The sequence below is a fragment of the Pogonomyrmex barbatus genome, unplaced genomic scaffold, assembly GCF_055798465.1.
Source record: "Pogonomyrmex barbatus isolate J1 unplaced genomic scaffold, ASM5579846v1 scaffold7, whole genome shotgun sequence".
NCBI classification, from domain to species: domain Eukaryota; kingdom Metazoa; phylum Arthropoda; class Insecta; order Hymenoptera; family Formicidae; genus Pogonomyrmex; species Pogonomyrmex barbatus.
This window is the reverse complement of record NW_028297171.1, coordinates 5,623,014-5,639,616: the sequence shown is the minus strand read 5'-3', so window position 1 is coordinate 5,639,616 and position 16,603 is coordinate 5,623,014. Positions and strand designations below refer to the sequence as shown.

General features: G+C 41.5%; 2 protein-coding genes across 5 annotated transcripts in view; one reads left to right on the top strand and one right to left on the bottom strand.

Moving 5' to 3' along the window:
• blo (bloated) overlaps positions 1-16,603 on the top strand; it is a 110,345-nt gene that overhangs the window by 12,612 nt on the left and 81,130 nt on the right. For both annotated transcript variants that reach the window (XM_089082980.1, XM_011646877.2), the window contains one exon: positions 10,387-13,964. In XM_089082980.1, coding sequence (XP_088939106.1) covers positions 10,387-13,964 — 3,578 coding nt within the window. The remainder of the gene's footprint in view (positions 1-10,386; positions 13,965-16,603) is intronic.
• The window catches only part of LOC148934950 (uncharacterized), a 145,962-nt gene that overhangs the window by 89,313 nt on the left and 40,046 nt on the right, over positions 1-16,603 (bottom strand). The window lies entirely within an intron of this gene.

Genomic DNA, 16,603 nt, shown 5'->3' with positions numbered 1-16,603 from the left:
AAAATGAAATCTATTAGGAATTAATTGAAATACTTCTTTTTACTTTTATTTCTTTGGTTCCTTTCATTTCCACGATATAATTTATGAAATGAATCCCCTCATGGGATTTAAAGGAGTTAAAAATTACTACCAGCAGAAATTGCACAACTGATCTGTTAAGCCTCCGTGTTGCTGAATCGCGCGGTCACTATATTACGCTAGGTCACGTAGTACACTAAAAGCAGTGTGTGTGTGTGTGTGTGTGTGTGTGTGTGTGTGTGTGTGTGTGTGTGTGTGTGTGTGTGTGTGTGTGTGTGTGTGTGTGTGTGTGTGTGTGTGTGTGTGTGTGTGTGTGTGTGTGTGTGTGTGTGTGTGTGTGTGTGTGTGTGTGTGTGTGTGTGTGTGTGTGTGTGTGTGTGTGTGTGTGTGTGTGTGTGTGTGTGTGTGTGTGTGTGTGTGTGTGTGTGTGTGTGTGTGTGTGTGTGTGTGTGTGTGTGTGTGTGTGTGTGTGTGTATGGTACGGAAATCGCGGGCTTCTATCTTGTTTATGCGTAGTTTCAGGAAAGCAACTTAATATGCCACACATACTATCATAGCGAAGTACAGGATAAACATGGCAGATAAAACTAAACGCAGCGAACCGTCGCAAGTTACGAGCGTTTCCGTTTTCCGTATATCGCCAACGCGGCGATCGAAATTAATTTGTATCTTCGATATCTCTTGTCTATATTGACAATTCGATCATTTTTAAAAGCATTCATAAGTAGTCTATCGTACTGCAATAATGTACGTTTTACGAACAAAATTAGTGGCAATTAAATCACAGTAATTATTTCAGGAGGATCGACTTGGATCTTACATTATTTCATAGTCGATGTTTGCTAAGACAGTTCTATATATTATATATGCTGCGTATGCAAAAAAAACCATAATTTTTAACATATATATCAAATTTATTTATATGCCTGAAACTTAATTCGCAAAAAAGATTTCATTTGTTGAAACCTTTTTGTAATTTGAAAGTATCAGTTTCCATCGATATTTTCTTGATTAAAAAAAAAAAAGTTAATGAATTGATTCTGCACTTGCAGTAAAAATATTTATCCATAAAAGATTATTCAATTTTTATGGAATATTTTTATGATTATAATTTTAACACAAGCTAAATAAATAATTACATATTCTTAATTAGATCTTTAAATGTAAAGAGTAAAATATATAACAATGCATCAATTAATATTTCAAGTATTTTTGAGAATATTGAGAATATTTTTTTCTATACTATTACCAAAGAATATATCTCGATCGAGAAAATTGTAAATGTCAACGCCTATGATCGATAAACTCTAATCTATTTATTTTCTTGACGAGTAACAAAAATGCGTACTTTATTCAGTACGATATTCCCAAAATCTAAGAATATTTTGAATATATGAACAACAATACATTATTAATAAAAATTTTTTATTTAGGAAATTTAATTTTTTATATTTTATTATTAATTTTCATATCGAAAAATTTTCTTATCTTTTTAAAAAATAATTATTTTTAATTATTTTACCGCCAACGTTTCAGAATTACTTTCAACACCATTTAATAATGTGTATATTTATATACTAGCAATTTTTTTTAGCAATCAGGTTCTGTCATTCAAAAATAATTAAAGTAGTGATGCTCTAAAACGAAAGGAGACTGTGCACCGCGACAAAAAGTCCGAGCTCGGGCCGGTGCGTTAGCGGTCGCGCCATATTTCTCATTATAGCAGTGCGAGGTATATGTTTCTTATTATCCCCCCTTCCTCCCTTTCTCTTTATCTTTCTCTCTTCCTTTCCCTTCTCGTCGTCAATGCGGGCGGTCTCGGAAAGTCAGCCTAGTTGGGTGCAGCATTGCGTTCGCGCATGTGCCTCTCGTCCAAGCTTGTTAAGGGCCCCTTGTGTCGTCCACATTATCCCGCCTGCCGGCGTTTCCTGGATCGTCGCGTGCTCCGCGATCACGGGGACCGGCCTTAACTCGATGCACGTGAGTGTGTGCGTGTGTAACGAGGTGTAATACGCTTCCTGATCGCGCCATGATCTTCGTTAGATCGCTAATAGACGCCGCACGGAAATCGCCTCGAGATCCGCGCTTCGAGAAGCTGATTGTCGTTCGCAAAACGAATCCTAGCTGGAATCTGCCCTCCCTCTTCCTAATTAGTTAATGATTAATTGTTAAGAGCATTGTCAAAGGGATAAATTCGAAAATTTTTTTATATTGGAAGAATAGATTAAATAATATAATTCGTATTTTAAGAGAAATTTAAAACAAGTTTTTTTTATGAAGATATGGCAAAACAGCTATTTGTTTATAAAAAAAAAATTGATTCTATAATCACTTCGTAAACTTAAACTTTTGTGCAGCTAAAAAATATAAAATATTTTAATATAGATTTTATTTTAATAAACGTATGTGTGTATGGTTCCAATTTTATGCAGATATTTAACAGAAAGATATAAAAATTTAAAATTAAAAAAATTATATAAGTTAAATTATATAAGTTTTGTTTTATATTAACTCTTATAAATTGCAAACCGCCCTATATACATTAAAGCCAAATCTACTATTTTATAATTGTTATAATGCAAAATTAATACAGATTACAAGAAGAATAGCCATCACTACACAAAGTAGTAATCAAATTCTTTTCTACCTAGAATAAACAGTCATTTTTTTACAACTTGATCGTAATTTAATTTCAAATCATTAGATCTTATATAAACACGGCATTACTTTTCCTTGCTTTCCTTACTTTTCCATGGAGTAGAAACAACGACGCGTGGCAAGTCTGATAACACGGCGATACTATGTAACGATCAGGTCGTACACGTGACGCGCGCAGTAGATATAAGGAAGTACTTGAGTACTCGAAGCACCGAATGGACCGGTATCCCGAGTCAACAACATAGAGATCGCGTATCAGATATCTCACAGTTAAAATGCCGTCAATGCTGTGCAACCGCGTTAATTTTCTTACCAGGAAAATGCCAACGCGATCAATCTTGAATTAACAGTCTTAGGTAGAATATCCACATATAATATTTACAACGCGAATTGATCCTTATTTAAGAGATAAAGAGATTTTGCAATTGTGTATATGTAATATGTCTGCCAAAATGTCGTGGGATTTTTATTATTACAAAGTAATTTTTAGCGATATTGCAAAATTTCCTTCAGACTTTCTTCGCAAATCGTCGATTTCTTCATATTTACCCATAGAGTCCACATTTTAATCGTTATATTATCTATATTTACATTGATGTCTGCACTGGAATCTTTGTCTTTGTCGCTTGCGTGTCGAGTAGTCTTAAGATCTCGCAAACGATCTCGCAGAAACGAGGAAGTACTGGGGTATCGGATGGACCGGTATCCCGAGTTGAGAACGTGGAGGTCGCACTAGCATCACTTTTGTAAAACGCGTGCTTAGGGGGAGCGAAGAGAGCAATGTATGTAACAGGGATGAGAGGTTACAGAGGTGAAACACGGTACAGATTATGGGAATACAAATTAGCGCGACTCGGCCATGAACATGCACCGAGTGCAGCCAACGAAATCTAGTGATTCGAAAAACTTAGTGAAATTCTGTTGGAATCAACATACCAGTGAGGTGAAATTTCCGCTATCAGAATATTTTGATTGAGCCAGCAGATATTCTAACAAACGTGTAAAAATTCAAGGGTGCTCAGAACAAACTCGAAACTTGAGGCCTCAACGAGACTTACCGTAACGAGGCTTTTTCATGGTTCGCACGCCGGCAACCGCGATTCGCGGAAGAGACGTTAATCGTCGGTGTAAAACTAGGAAACATTTCTCTTGCAATTATGACATCATGGGCTAAAATCATTCATCAGTGTCAAAGCTATGAATTTTCCCAGATATTTATTCGCTTAGATGTTCGCGTTCGTCGTCGGTGATCAATCTTCGATAATTAGCTTTTGCTTGTGCAAAATTTCTCCCCGATAAAATTCAAAGGGTGAGATAATGCGAAAAAGTGCAAAGTGTAAAGTCAGCAGAAAATAATATAAAATAATGACGGTATTATACGGTAAAATCTGTGACAATCTTATAGAAAGAATGCTGCTAACGAGACAACTCGCATGTCAAGAGCTGAGATATTTCAATAAAGTAACAAACGAGAAATTAAGTCGTTGCATTTTCCAACAGTTGCCATTCCATTGCAATCCGAAGTCGCAGTCGTTTCTGATACCGAGAGATTCACGCGATGAACTAAACGATAACGGCTGCACGAAGTGTTTATGGCGTTTGCAGCCCTCGAAGCAGTAGGTCAGCGCGATTCGCGCGAACTTTGACCTCGCGCAAGCAAGAGATGCGCTATTTGCACTTCCGGCAATTCTTTCACCCACCTGATGCATCCCCACCGTCGACTATTCGTGAAACGGTAATTTATCTTGCGTGTTTCGTGTTATTAAATAAGAGGGCCATATGTCTCAATCATATCTTACCCCTAAAAATATAGACAAAAATATAGACAAAAAGTTTTGTTTTTTTGTTAAATTAAACTAAATGAAATTTAATTAAATAATTTTGCTTTTAAAATTTAATTTAATAATTAGTTAAACTTCATTATTTTTATTTTTTTAAGTCGATTAAAATTAATTAAAATATAAGATATTCCAGGCATTCCATTTTCTTCTCTTTTACACGTATTCGTTAAACAGTCTTAAAGTCTCTTTGTAAATCTAAAACCATTCTTTTTTTTTAACAATTCAGAAAGGTATTTGTGAATCGCATGGAATGCGGAATCGGCTCGGAGATCTCGGCGTAATCGTCATTTACACGAGCATGTTGGCGCGTCAATTAATAATTAACTCACGCTCGCGATCGATCGACGCGTCGAGTTAAGCCAGCGTGTAAATTAGGCTCGCCATTTCCGGAATCCCGACTGAGCTACATGTGCACGCCGCAATTGAAAGTGCGGCAAGAAATAGGCAGTGCACCGCGAGAGATAGCCGCCCGATAATCTTACGCCTATTAGCTTCGTTTAACCTGAAGTTCGCAAACTTGATATTAAATTTTATTACAACGGTATAACAGTATTACAGTAAACAAGCCTAACGCGCCGTTCTCCCATAGATATTACACATACATATTATTTCTTCTAATAATATTAAAACGAGATAATGGAAATTTATTATTAGAAGAACTTTTCGTTTTCAATTCACGTTACAAAATTTGCGCGGCATTAAATTTAATTTGTTTGCACTCTTTTCCGTCTCTTATATATGATGTATCGTATTCGACCTCGTTTACACTGACCTGCGAAAATATGATTATCCCAGGACCGCTATGCAATTTTCCCAGAATGTTGTCACTCGAGAGAATGGCGACAGTACACGCCCCTGAGAAAAATAACAATTCGTGAGAATGTCGAGCACTCAGAGCACAGTCTAGGGAACCAGCTAGGTGGCCTGTTTCGATGTCCCATGCATCGAATAAATCTCTTTCAACAGGAAACACTCGCAAATTACTGGCATGAATAATTTATTTTGAGTCACATATTGAGCCGGATAGGAAAAGCGCCAAACAACTTTCACAAGTGTGTTTTTCCTTTTATGGTAAAAAAATAGCACAGTTAACGTACAGAATATCGATTAACGCTGACAAGCGTTAAGATTTGTATCTGTGTGCAAAAGTGTAATTTATCGAAAAAAAGAGATATTTGGTATCGTATTTCGAAGATACGAGAATTCGAAAAACTGAAATCCTCCCGATTTGATGATCAGAATATTTGCGCATATAAAGAAAATACAAATGCGAAAAGTGTGATCTCGACGTAATAATATGTCTCACACGGGATGCGCGTTCGCCAACTACGTTCTCCATCATGAATTCATCGAACGTTCGTGTAAACGTGCCCCTAGCGCGAGATGCCAACGCTAATATCGTGATAATTAAATCGACTTTACGACGCTTCTGAATATCAATCAGTCTGCGGAGCACAATGATTACATCTCGTTAACGGACACTCGTGCTGGCGCATGGATGACATTAACTTTGAGTGGTCTGCTCGTCGACGTGGGTTTTCCTTCTTCACAAGCGTGTCCACATATCCTACGGGATGACCATAGAAGGCAGCATAAATAGTCGTGAATAATAAGCTGATATTATAACAAATTTGCAAGCTCATAATTGAATCTATTTGAATATTACAGAGATATTTATGTTAATACTTAGATTTATTATAATAAAGGTTTTTGAAATTATACGAGGAATAATTACTGTCATGATAAACGAGCAAATTTTTTTTATGATTCTTACAAATATAATTTTTCTAAAATCTTATATAAAATCTTTATATAAAATCTAAAATCTTTTTATAAAATCTTTAATTTTTTTCTCTGTAAAATCTATTTCTCATCTGGAGAAATATTACAAGACGAATAAATTATTTATTCTCTTTTTTTTCACAATAAAAACAGCTTTAAAAAATTTTTGAAAATATCCTCCTCTAAAAATTTTAGAATTATCTTATCTTTATTTTCTTAATTTACTTGATAATAATACTTTTTGACTGGAAAAAAAGTAAATTCTAATAATCTGCCGCGGATAATTCTTCGCGAATTATTCTATTATATGGAAACACACAGACGTGCATTAAAATCATGTTGGATTGAAGACAGTTAGTCGAAAAATTCTATGGGGGAAAAAAAATTTAAAAGCCATTTATTGAACAGTTATCTGCATCGCAACTCGTCGTCCATTCAATCAATCGTACGCGTTCACCATCGAATCTCTACTAAACGCATCAATTCTCGCTTGGGATACGTGCGCCACATGTTAATGCGCCCTTCTCCCCATCCTCCTCCCACCTTCGTGTCTTCATCATCCTGTACGAGAAACGCACGTGCGTTTGTATCACGAGCATACCTAACGTATTTCTCCCTTTCGCTCGTTTCAGTAATAATTAGTATTCAGGAAAGCAAGATCGAATCATGTTGAGATCGTCGGAGAATCGTCGGGCCGTCGCGTTTCCTCCCATTTTTAATCCCCGCATTCCAGATTCGCGACGCGCATTCCGCGGTATTAGCGTGTGCTGTGTACGCCTTATTAATCTCACGATCTACGGAAAGAGACGTCTTCTTATGCGCGAGCACGATTCTACACGACGGAAGCCCGCGAGCTAGAAACGCATCCTTCCCTCGAACCTCTCGAGTGGTAATCCCGCGCGACGTCGCTCCCCACTCGTGCCCGCGCGCAATTAAATCCAACGATATCTCAGGAGATTACATTCTCGCGTATGACAGTTGTGCGTGGTTTGCGCCATTGAATCGCGTAAACGACGCGGAGTTTGTCGTCTTAGTTTACGATTTACAACGTCCGCGGCGGCAGCGGTGGAAGGGACAGAGTCGTCACCGGACTGGTCGCGAGGAAATCGCGTTCCGAGCCTCTCCCCGTCGAGACGAGGCAACGTCGTTTCCCCGAAAGCGTCACATAACTTAGCTAAACGCCGGAGAAGCCCATTAGACGGGGCCAAACCTTCCCCAGGAGACAAAGGTTCGCGGGAGACCGCTAATTGCATGTTTATGGAAACCGACCGAAGTTGTAAAAGCGCCTTCGAGGCGGCGTTTTACACGACGGCAACGACAACGATTGACGACGAGTTCCCAAAGGGAAGACGAGAGAAATGCGACTTGCTGGAAACGGTGCAACGTGTACTCTTCGCGGATCGCCAGAAGAAGTAGTACGAAGACTCGACTTCGGTAGGCGAGCGACATTAATCGCCGCCGAGCGACGACCTCGTTCCCGAGGCTCTCATCGATGACCTCGACGAGATGCTTCGCACTGAGGTTTCACCCGCTATCCGGGTGACTGTCCGGATATTAAACTCGCGACAATAACGCTATAAATCCATTAGTGGATTCAAGCGACATTGCAAGCATCTTGTGAAAGAATAATGTTCCTCTAATAATTAATTCGCACATGCACTAATCTCGAATCTATTTGCAAAATTAACTTCCTATAATAGCAAGAGAAAATTAAATGAGAAATTGTATAAATATAATTGTAAATAAAAGATATAAAGTAATTAGTAAGATTTGTAAAATAAAAATAAAATAAAATAAATTAAAAATATGAGAAAAAAATTATCAAACATTTTATTTCGGAATTATTCTCTTTTTAATCGTTAAAGAAAATTCGAAGCAAATTAAAATAGTTGTATTTACTATCATATCTGCGATTAAGCTATTGGCATAATGCGGGCTTCCATCGTGTTGGCATTTCTCTCATTAATAGCTTTACACGTCTCAGAAACGTTTTTCTTTTTCTTATTCTATTAACTTCTTATGATATAATGGATAGAATCAACGAAGTTTAAACATCAGATTTCATTGCCTCATCGCTGTGAGCAGACTTTGCAAGAATGTAGCAAATGCAGGCGGCTGAATGATTTGTTGTATAATAATTGTATTTACAAATTAACACTGTCTATGCGTATGATGATGACAATGAGAATATAGCAACACACGCGACAGAACCGATAATGAATTAATTTTCGTCTGCTTAACGCCGATTACGTCTATCACATAAGACGTAAGATCCCAGCTCGTTCGTCTGTGGGAAGACGTCCATGGTCGCTACTTTCTCCTTATGTAAGATAAACGCGATTAAAAATGATAGCTCGCGCAAATGTGTAGGCCGATTTTATCTGTGGTGAAAATTTCGTGGGAGACATCTAATTAGCATCAAATAATGTTATCCAATGTTTTTAAAGTAAATTCGAAAGTATAACTTGATGAAGTCACTTGATGAAGCGACTTTTTACTCTTGACTTTTTACTCTTGAGTTAAGTGGATAAAAATTCTTTATTTTCGCATTCTTTACTCTTGAATTAACACCACTAATGCACTATTGAAACTTTAAATCAAGAGATTAAATCAAGAGAATTGAGAAATACAGAAATATGTCTATATTCTGCGAAATTGATTTGAGTTGTACCTATAAGTAAGTAACACTAATAAATTATATTTTTACATTTCACTTGTGCTTTAAATATTTTTCAAATTATCAAAATTTTCAAATTAAATGTTTGAAATTAAAGACTGTGTAATACATGCAGATGATAGATAAATTGGATTTTTAATTACATTCCAACCTGAACTTGAATCTCCTTTATCGATTCATTCATTTTTCTGATTATCTGATATATGAATATTTATTATTATTCTCACACTGTGTTATATGCGAATATATTTTAAATCGAAATACTATTCAATTTTATTCGGTCGTTATTGTACATATATGTGTGCATGTGTATAATGTTGTTCCTCTCTCCATATATTATATCCTCTCGACTGTCATTTAAAAAGAAAAAAAGGGATTAGCACGTAAATCTTGGGGAAGCCAATCGTTAACGAGCTATTGATTAAGTGACCCATTTATAAATATGACAGCGTTAATTACAAGCATTATATCGATCGCGAATCAGACGACGCGGCGGATTAATGGCGATCCTGATTTAGCCGAAGTAGCGCTTGGAAGATGAGACGGAAAGACGGCAAGACGGCAATTTTTTTACGCATCGGATTCTAGCTTTTAGCTTCTAGCGAGTGAACCGTGCCTACTATACTGTGTATACTGGCGCTTGATTAAACTTGGTGATTAACCACTAACGACCACGTGCTCGTTCACTTAACATAAATCGCTGATTTACAAACTCCATAACGCTGCGCAAGGTCGCGACATAAATTCATTAGGCAATCGAATATATCAGCTGTAGACCTGAGACTTAATAGCACGTATCTCGGAATCTCTTGCGATTAAAATTCAACAATTTCTATGTCCGATTATTCATACGTAGAGTTGGTGATCAGAAAAAAATATTAAAATATACCGTTAGATGAGGATGTTACAACGATCTCTGATCCATTTGTAACCAGTTTTGGCTCTGTCTATTCGTGTGAATTTATTTTACGAGTTATTTATTATCTTATTTATGTCTTAATTATTATCGACGTAAATTTATAAAATCTGGAAAATCCAAAAATCATCAACTTATCTTCCAAAAATATTAAAAATTCTATTATTGAACTTAATCATTTTGGCACAATTTTATTGCGTAAAATGATTAACATTTTTGTGCTACAAAAATGCTACAATTTCAAGAAATCACTTTAAAATCTATTCTTTCTCATTTCATATTCCTTTTGTTCACGATTGATATTATTCCTTTGTTTTATAAAGAACAGTATTACATAAAGATATTTTATGTATTCACTATACGTAATATTTTCAGATAAAAGTTTGAAATACATTCTAAAAAGTACAATATAATGTTAGAGTTAATTAATTATTTTTATAGAACACCGTAGTAATTCCAGTAATTATCGCACAATCTGGCGCTCGTAATTTCAGGACGTGGTGCACCGCGCGTAACCGCGGCTCTCGTAAGCGATGGAGAAGGTAGGTTGATCGCCACCCCGGTCCGCAGGGAGAACATCGCCGCGAGGAGCAAGGAGAATCTCGCACAGGAGGCGGCCCTGGTCCTGCAGCAAGCGGGCAGTCTTCACTGCGTGGCGCGCGACAACCGACGCAGTCTGCCCGGTCGCTTCAGCACCCTGCCAGCACGTCGTAACAAGAATCGGCCCGAATTGCCAATCGATGTGAGACCTCGCCGTGGTAGCGAAGACATCAGCGCTACGACCGCGGATCTCGGCACACCGCGGGTCAAGAAAAAACCATTGGAGAGAAGCGCGAGCGATGCCAGCGCGAAGAAGCTGAAGAGCTCGCTCGCGCGATTCTTCTCGCCGAATTTGGAGAAACGACGAAAGCCGATCGGCCGAAGCGCGAGCGACGCGGGTACCTGGACGCGCAACGGTGCGCAGCGCAAACGAAGCGGCAGCGAGAGCGAAGGCTCGCACTTGAGCACCATCAGCCAGCGAGCGAAGAAGCAACTGTCGCCGATAATCGAGTCATCGCCGCAAGTAGATCAGCAGCCGTTCCACTTCGGTACCGTAAACGCGGATCGCGAGAACAACAATCGACCGGAGCCGAAGAAGCCGAAAAAACAAGAGGAGCGAGCAAGCCCAGGTATCGATGTCGATGAGGTGATATCGCGAGACGTCGAGGCGAAAGAAACGATCGAGGGAACGACGCTCGAAGTGCGCACCGACGAACCTGCCGGTAGATCGCCCAGTCGAGAGGCCAAAGTGATCGAGCATCATATATTTGTCGAAGGTAGAGACGACGAAGAGAAGAAGGAAATCGAACAAAAGATCGTGAGAACCAGCCGTACCCCTTCGCCTGCGAAAGAATCGAAACGCGGGGGAGACGAAGTCGACGAAGCAAGCACGTATAGTATGCTACATAGTAGCCGCTACGATTTTCAGAAACGCAACGAAGAGTCTACTATCCACAAGATGATCCATCGATTGTCCAATGACCGTTCGCCGCCGCCACAGCTGCCCAGAACAATGGTATCGCCGTCACCGGGATTCGGTCATAATAACAATCGGCCGTTCTCTTACACTAGACCAAACGAATCCTGCAGCCCGCCACCATCAGCGCAGACCAATGTGATTTATGCGCAGGTGCAGCCGGACAAGAAGAAGGCCCAGAGGAGTCACTCCGACAGCGATGAGGGCCTCGGCCTCGAGAGAAAAGATTCCTCTCGCGAGAACAGTCCCGCGGAGAAAGAGTATCGCAGAGTCGATTATTCATACAGTAATGATCTACGTCGCAACAATGAGATCAATACCTTCAAGTCGAGATACGAGGAAGATCGTAAGAGCGATAGTCCCTTCGGCAAACATTTGGGCAGTTCAAAGGACTTCATCTCTAGGGCCACCGAAATCACGAGACGCCACGAATTCGACGACAGGCGTCTCTATGACAAGCCAGAAAAATATACTTCAACTGTGTTCGTGGACACTTCCGGTCGAGGTAGAGCCGATGGCATGGATGCTAGACGAAGAGACAGTGGCGAGTTGTCCTCGAGACAGAATGAAAGCGGAATCTCTCACAAAACATCCGAATTAAGCGCTCGGCGGGATCTGCTGGAGTCCAGAATAAAATCCAGGCTGTTGGCCGATGAGATGTTCGCAGCCAAGAACAGTGCGAACGTACCGGTGAAAAAATCAAGCGAACATGAGATAATCGACAAGCCGATTGTGCCGTCGCCAGTCACGCCGAATCGGATCGCGTCACCGAAACGATACATGGATACTTACATCACGGAGACGCGTACCAACAGCAACGGTGAAAAATACATCTTCGAGAAAGAAATACATGAGGATAATGGCAAAGTATACGGTTACGAGAAGAAGATTACCAACAAGATCCCGACGAATGGCTACCTCGATACGAAACCCAGAGATGGTTATACCGTAGAGACCAGGACAGATAAATATGGCGACAAGTATATCGTAGAGACGCGAACTCACGAGGGCTATACCGGCGATTTCAAGCCGTTCCTCAGCGATCGAAGTCGGAGCAGTCCAGAAGAGAGATTTCAAACTATCAGGGATGGCGGCACCCCTTACAAATCCCAGCATTATCTGCCCGAAGGGACCTCTACGACGGTAAATCACTTTCGCAGCGCGTCACGAGAAAACGATGAACTATCGTCGCCGATTATCGCTAAAAAATTGAACGAACGAAAATTCTCGAAGAGTGACGACTTCCTGGATCGCGACAGCCGGCCGATCAATCGAGACGCGTATCTACCAAAACCGAAGAAGCCCTTCGAGTCGATCCGCGGTATGAGCAAGTCGACGCAACGGTTGGACGAGGTTGGAGAAAACGCCAGGGTGCGGGCTCTCAGGAGTGAGTATACCACGAGATCGCACGAGAATCTGAGCAGTCACGCGGATTATGTCAACGCGCGGGACATGAGACGTCCGACCGCGTTGCTGGACAGTCCGACAATGAACGGACGTAGAGAGAGGTCGCCGTTCGCGAAGCGTCATCTGGACAGCCTGCGCGAGGGTCCGAACGACGATTACGACACCGATATTTCGCAGATGACCAGTAGCCAGTTGGAGTCTAAATATTACAAGGAGACACGCACCACGCAGAGATACGCGAGCGGCAACGAGCATCCGATCCACGACGATTACGACAGCTCGCCGCCACGGATACGCACCGATCGCGGCGGTTATAATTCCAGCCGGTACGACTCGGACACTACCGCCAGGGACTCGCTACGCTGCGAGACCCGCTACGACGAGACGCGCACCACCTTGAGGAAGGAACACCGTAAAATGGATGACGATCCGAAGAAGCCATTGAGACGATCGCGCAATCGACTGGACTACTTCGACGATTCCGACAGCCCGCGAGGAAAAATATCTTCGGTTAGTCGGTTAGAAACGTTTACCAGCCGACAAGAGACTCCGACCAGACCACCTAGGACGTATCACGAGGGCAAATCCAGGCACACAAGGCAGGAGGTGCGAGGGCATACCGAACGTCGTCATCGCGAGACTAGGCTGAGCGATCCGGATCGAAAGGATCGGCTGGCGGATTCCGGTATCGAGAACGATTACAGAAGGGACTCGCAGGAAGCGGATAGACGTGAGCAACTCGAGTCCGAGGACGAGGGGTTCGTTAGCCGGCAGTTTATCAAGCACGAGCGACGGCACACCGATCGCAACATGAATCTGACGCCGACGTCTGAGCAGCGCAAATATGACAAATACGCGAGCGACTCGTCATCGAAACCGCCGTTGGTTACCGCGAAACCGCCTTCCGGTGCCGCCGATAAAAAGTATGAGAAGAAAGCGGCGAAAAAGAGCGGCACCATGAGCAAGGTCAAACAGCTGTTCAGCAAGAAGGAGAAGAAGGCGAAGGAGGAGAAGAGCAAGAAGAGCGTGAGGAGCGGCAGCAGCGGCGCCTTGACCGACGACGAGGTGACCATGAGGTATCGAGAGTATCGTGGATATCAGCTGAGGAGCGCCAAGAGCGCGCGGGATTTGGGCAGCGATATTAATCAGGTAGGAGATTTTTTTCTTTCTTCTCATATTTGCACGCCCGGAAACGGCTCCGCGCGAGGTTAACTAACTCGCGGTTGAAGCCTCGGCCGAGCTCGGGGTTACGTCGACGATGATGGCCAGTGATTGATTGATTTTGGCATCCCGACTCTCGGCCAATGAATCGGGCGTTAAGAAAGGGCAATGGAATCGCACGATTACAACGTAGCGTATCGATCGAAAAAAAAAAAAAAAAAAAAAAAACAGTATACCGGAAGTTTTCGTACGAGAAGATGCAACGGTTAATCATTGGCAAGAAAAGAACAGAATTAATACATGCATGAAATTGAGGTTGCTAATTATTTTCTTATATTTGTAAAATGTCTCAAAAAGATATAGTTTTCACGATGACAAAATTATACATGATTAAAATCTTATTTTAAAAAATTATAAATCTCAACATTTTGTTTGGTAATAGGGTTGTAAATTTATTGGGAAAAGTAATTAATCTTTACTTTCCTGTTAATTATTATTTTTCTCAACTGATATTCTATACGAGGCAACTCGATCTAAGAGGGAGAAAAATCGGAATGCATGACTCATAAACTCAACTCATTCGTTTTAAGTCAATATGAAATATCGTATTTCTGAGGTTTTCCGAAGATTACTGCACGAATAGGAAATATATCTAAGTGATATATTTAGGCGATCGCGCGAGCGTAAACGATCGCGTTTCAAACATCATCCCCTTTACTTCGAAAAGAGATAAGGCTCATGCGATATTAATCAGGATGACCACCATGCATAAGCCATACGAGAGAGTCATAGGGCGTTACGGGATTCCTGTTCCGCTTCTGCTGTATTTATTGTGCGATTGTCGCGGATTAGTGGCGACGAAGGCGAGGAGAGAGATCGTTTCCCGCGCGAAAAACGGTCTCTCTTCCGCGATTAGCCGTCGAATAATTTCCCGATTTTTTTTCAAGCGTGTCTAATCCGCCGACGACGTCGCGGACTCGACGGTACGAACCGGAAGTAGCTGATAATTGGGCTTTAACCCGAGTTGCCGACTGCCATTGCAATTGCGTCATACCTAACTGTACACCTAGCCGTCCTCAGCACCTAGCTGGTGCGAAAAGCGCGACTTTAACGGGCGACTACGCGGTAGAGGATTACACCGTCGCCCACGCCCGTGCGGAAGCGCATTTCGGAGTATCTGTCATGCAAACGCACACGCAAGCCGTGACAAGACAACGCGAGATTCCTACGACTCGAGCCTGCGAAACTGCATAAACTTCGGCATGCATACTGAATCAACCTAGCTCATAGTTTCATATTAAACGTCATGACATTTATTATTATTAATCTCGATGATATTCGTGTGATAATCGCAAGTTCTCGTCTCTTAGTTAATTATTTGGTATAAAATTAAAAAATTACAGAATACCATTTGTTTGAATTTCGTGATGTGTCAGAAAAAAGTCTTTATTAATATACTTTTCTGTAAGAATGAAATATCTTAACACGCGAAACCTCTTAGTCAATTATTCGGTATAAAATTAAAAAATTATAAAAATTACAGAATACCATTTGTTTGAATTTCGTGATGTGTCAGAAAAAAGTCTTTATTATTAATATACTTTTCTGTAAAAATGAAATACATCTTAACACGCGAAAGCCCTATGAATTATTAACATTTGTTTACTGAGAACTACTCGCGGAATTAATGATGTTTGCGCGTAACACCATCATCTCAGAATCGCTGCGTTTGATTCATTTGCCACTATGACAATGGACAGTTACGAATGTTATTGTTAGGCTCGAATCTGCACGAAGCACGATAGGCTCGTCGATCTCGCGAGTTAAGCGGGATAGACGTTACTCCGTAACGGAGCTTTCGCTGTCGGACGTCGCCGGGGTCCCGTATGAAGAGTAATGATACGGCGTCCGCGAACGATCATCGACATAAAAGCCCACTGCCTCCTCTCTTGGGAAATAAGTCGGAGCCGCGGCCGCGCGAGACTTACCGGACGTAACATTTAACCCGAATGATAGATAATTCTCCGCTCGCCGTTGGCCTGAGGAGATTTTTCCTCGCAGTAAATCCTGGAACGGTCGTTATTTCTCGATTGTGCAACTCGTCAAGACCGCACGTCCGCCGAGATATTCAATTTCGCGAGAAATTGACGACGCGTGCGACGTCATATAAAGTGAACACAAAGTGATACTCGCTGCCACACGTCGAGAACGGCGCGCATTTTGTTTCTATTTCCATCCATGATTAATCGATCGCTTAATATTCCAATTACTACGTATTTACGTAGCGTTTGAGGTACAGCGATCGGCCTCCGATCGTCCCGGCGCGGCGGCTTGGTCGGCGTCCCCCGGATGGCGTTCTCGACCCTAATTTCCCGCGATCTTCTAACTCGATTACGCGCGAGCATGTGTGTTATTAACACGCGTTTCTCGTCCGCGCCGCGCTCATCCGAGGCAATTTACCACGAGCCGCGCGTTACGGTCGTAACGATTTGCGGCGTGGCGGCGAAGGTCGCAGTTGCAGTCGGCCGTGTTGCAAGCGCCCGGACAACGGCGTTCGAGCAAACGCACGAATATAAAATATCGACGCCATTATCTAATTAGACGAACACGCCGTAAATAACGACGCT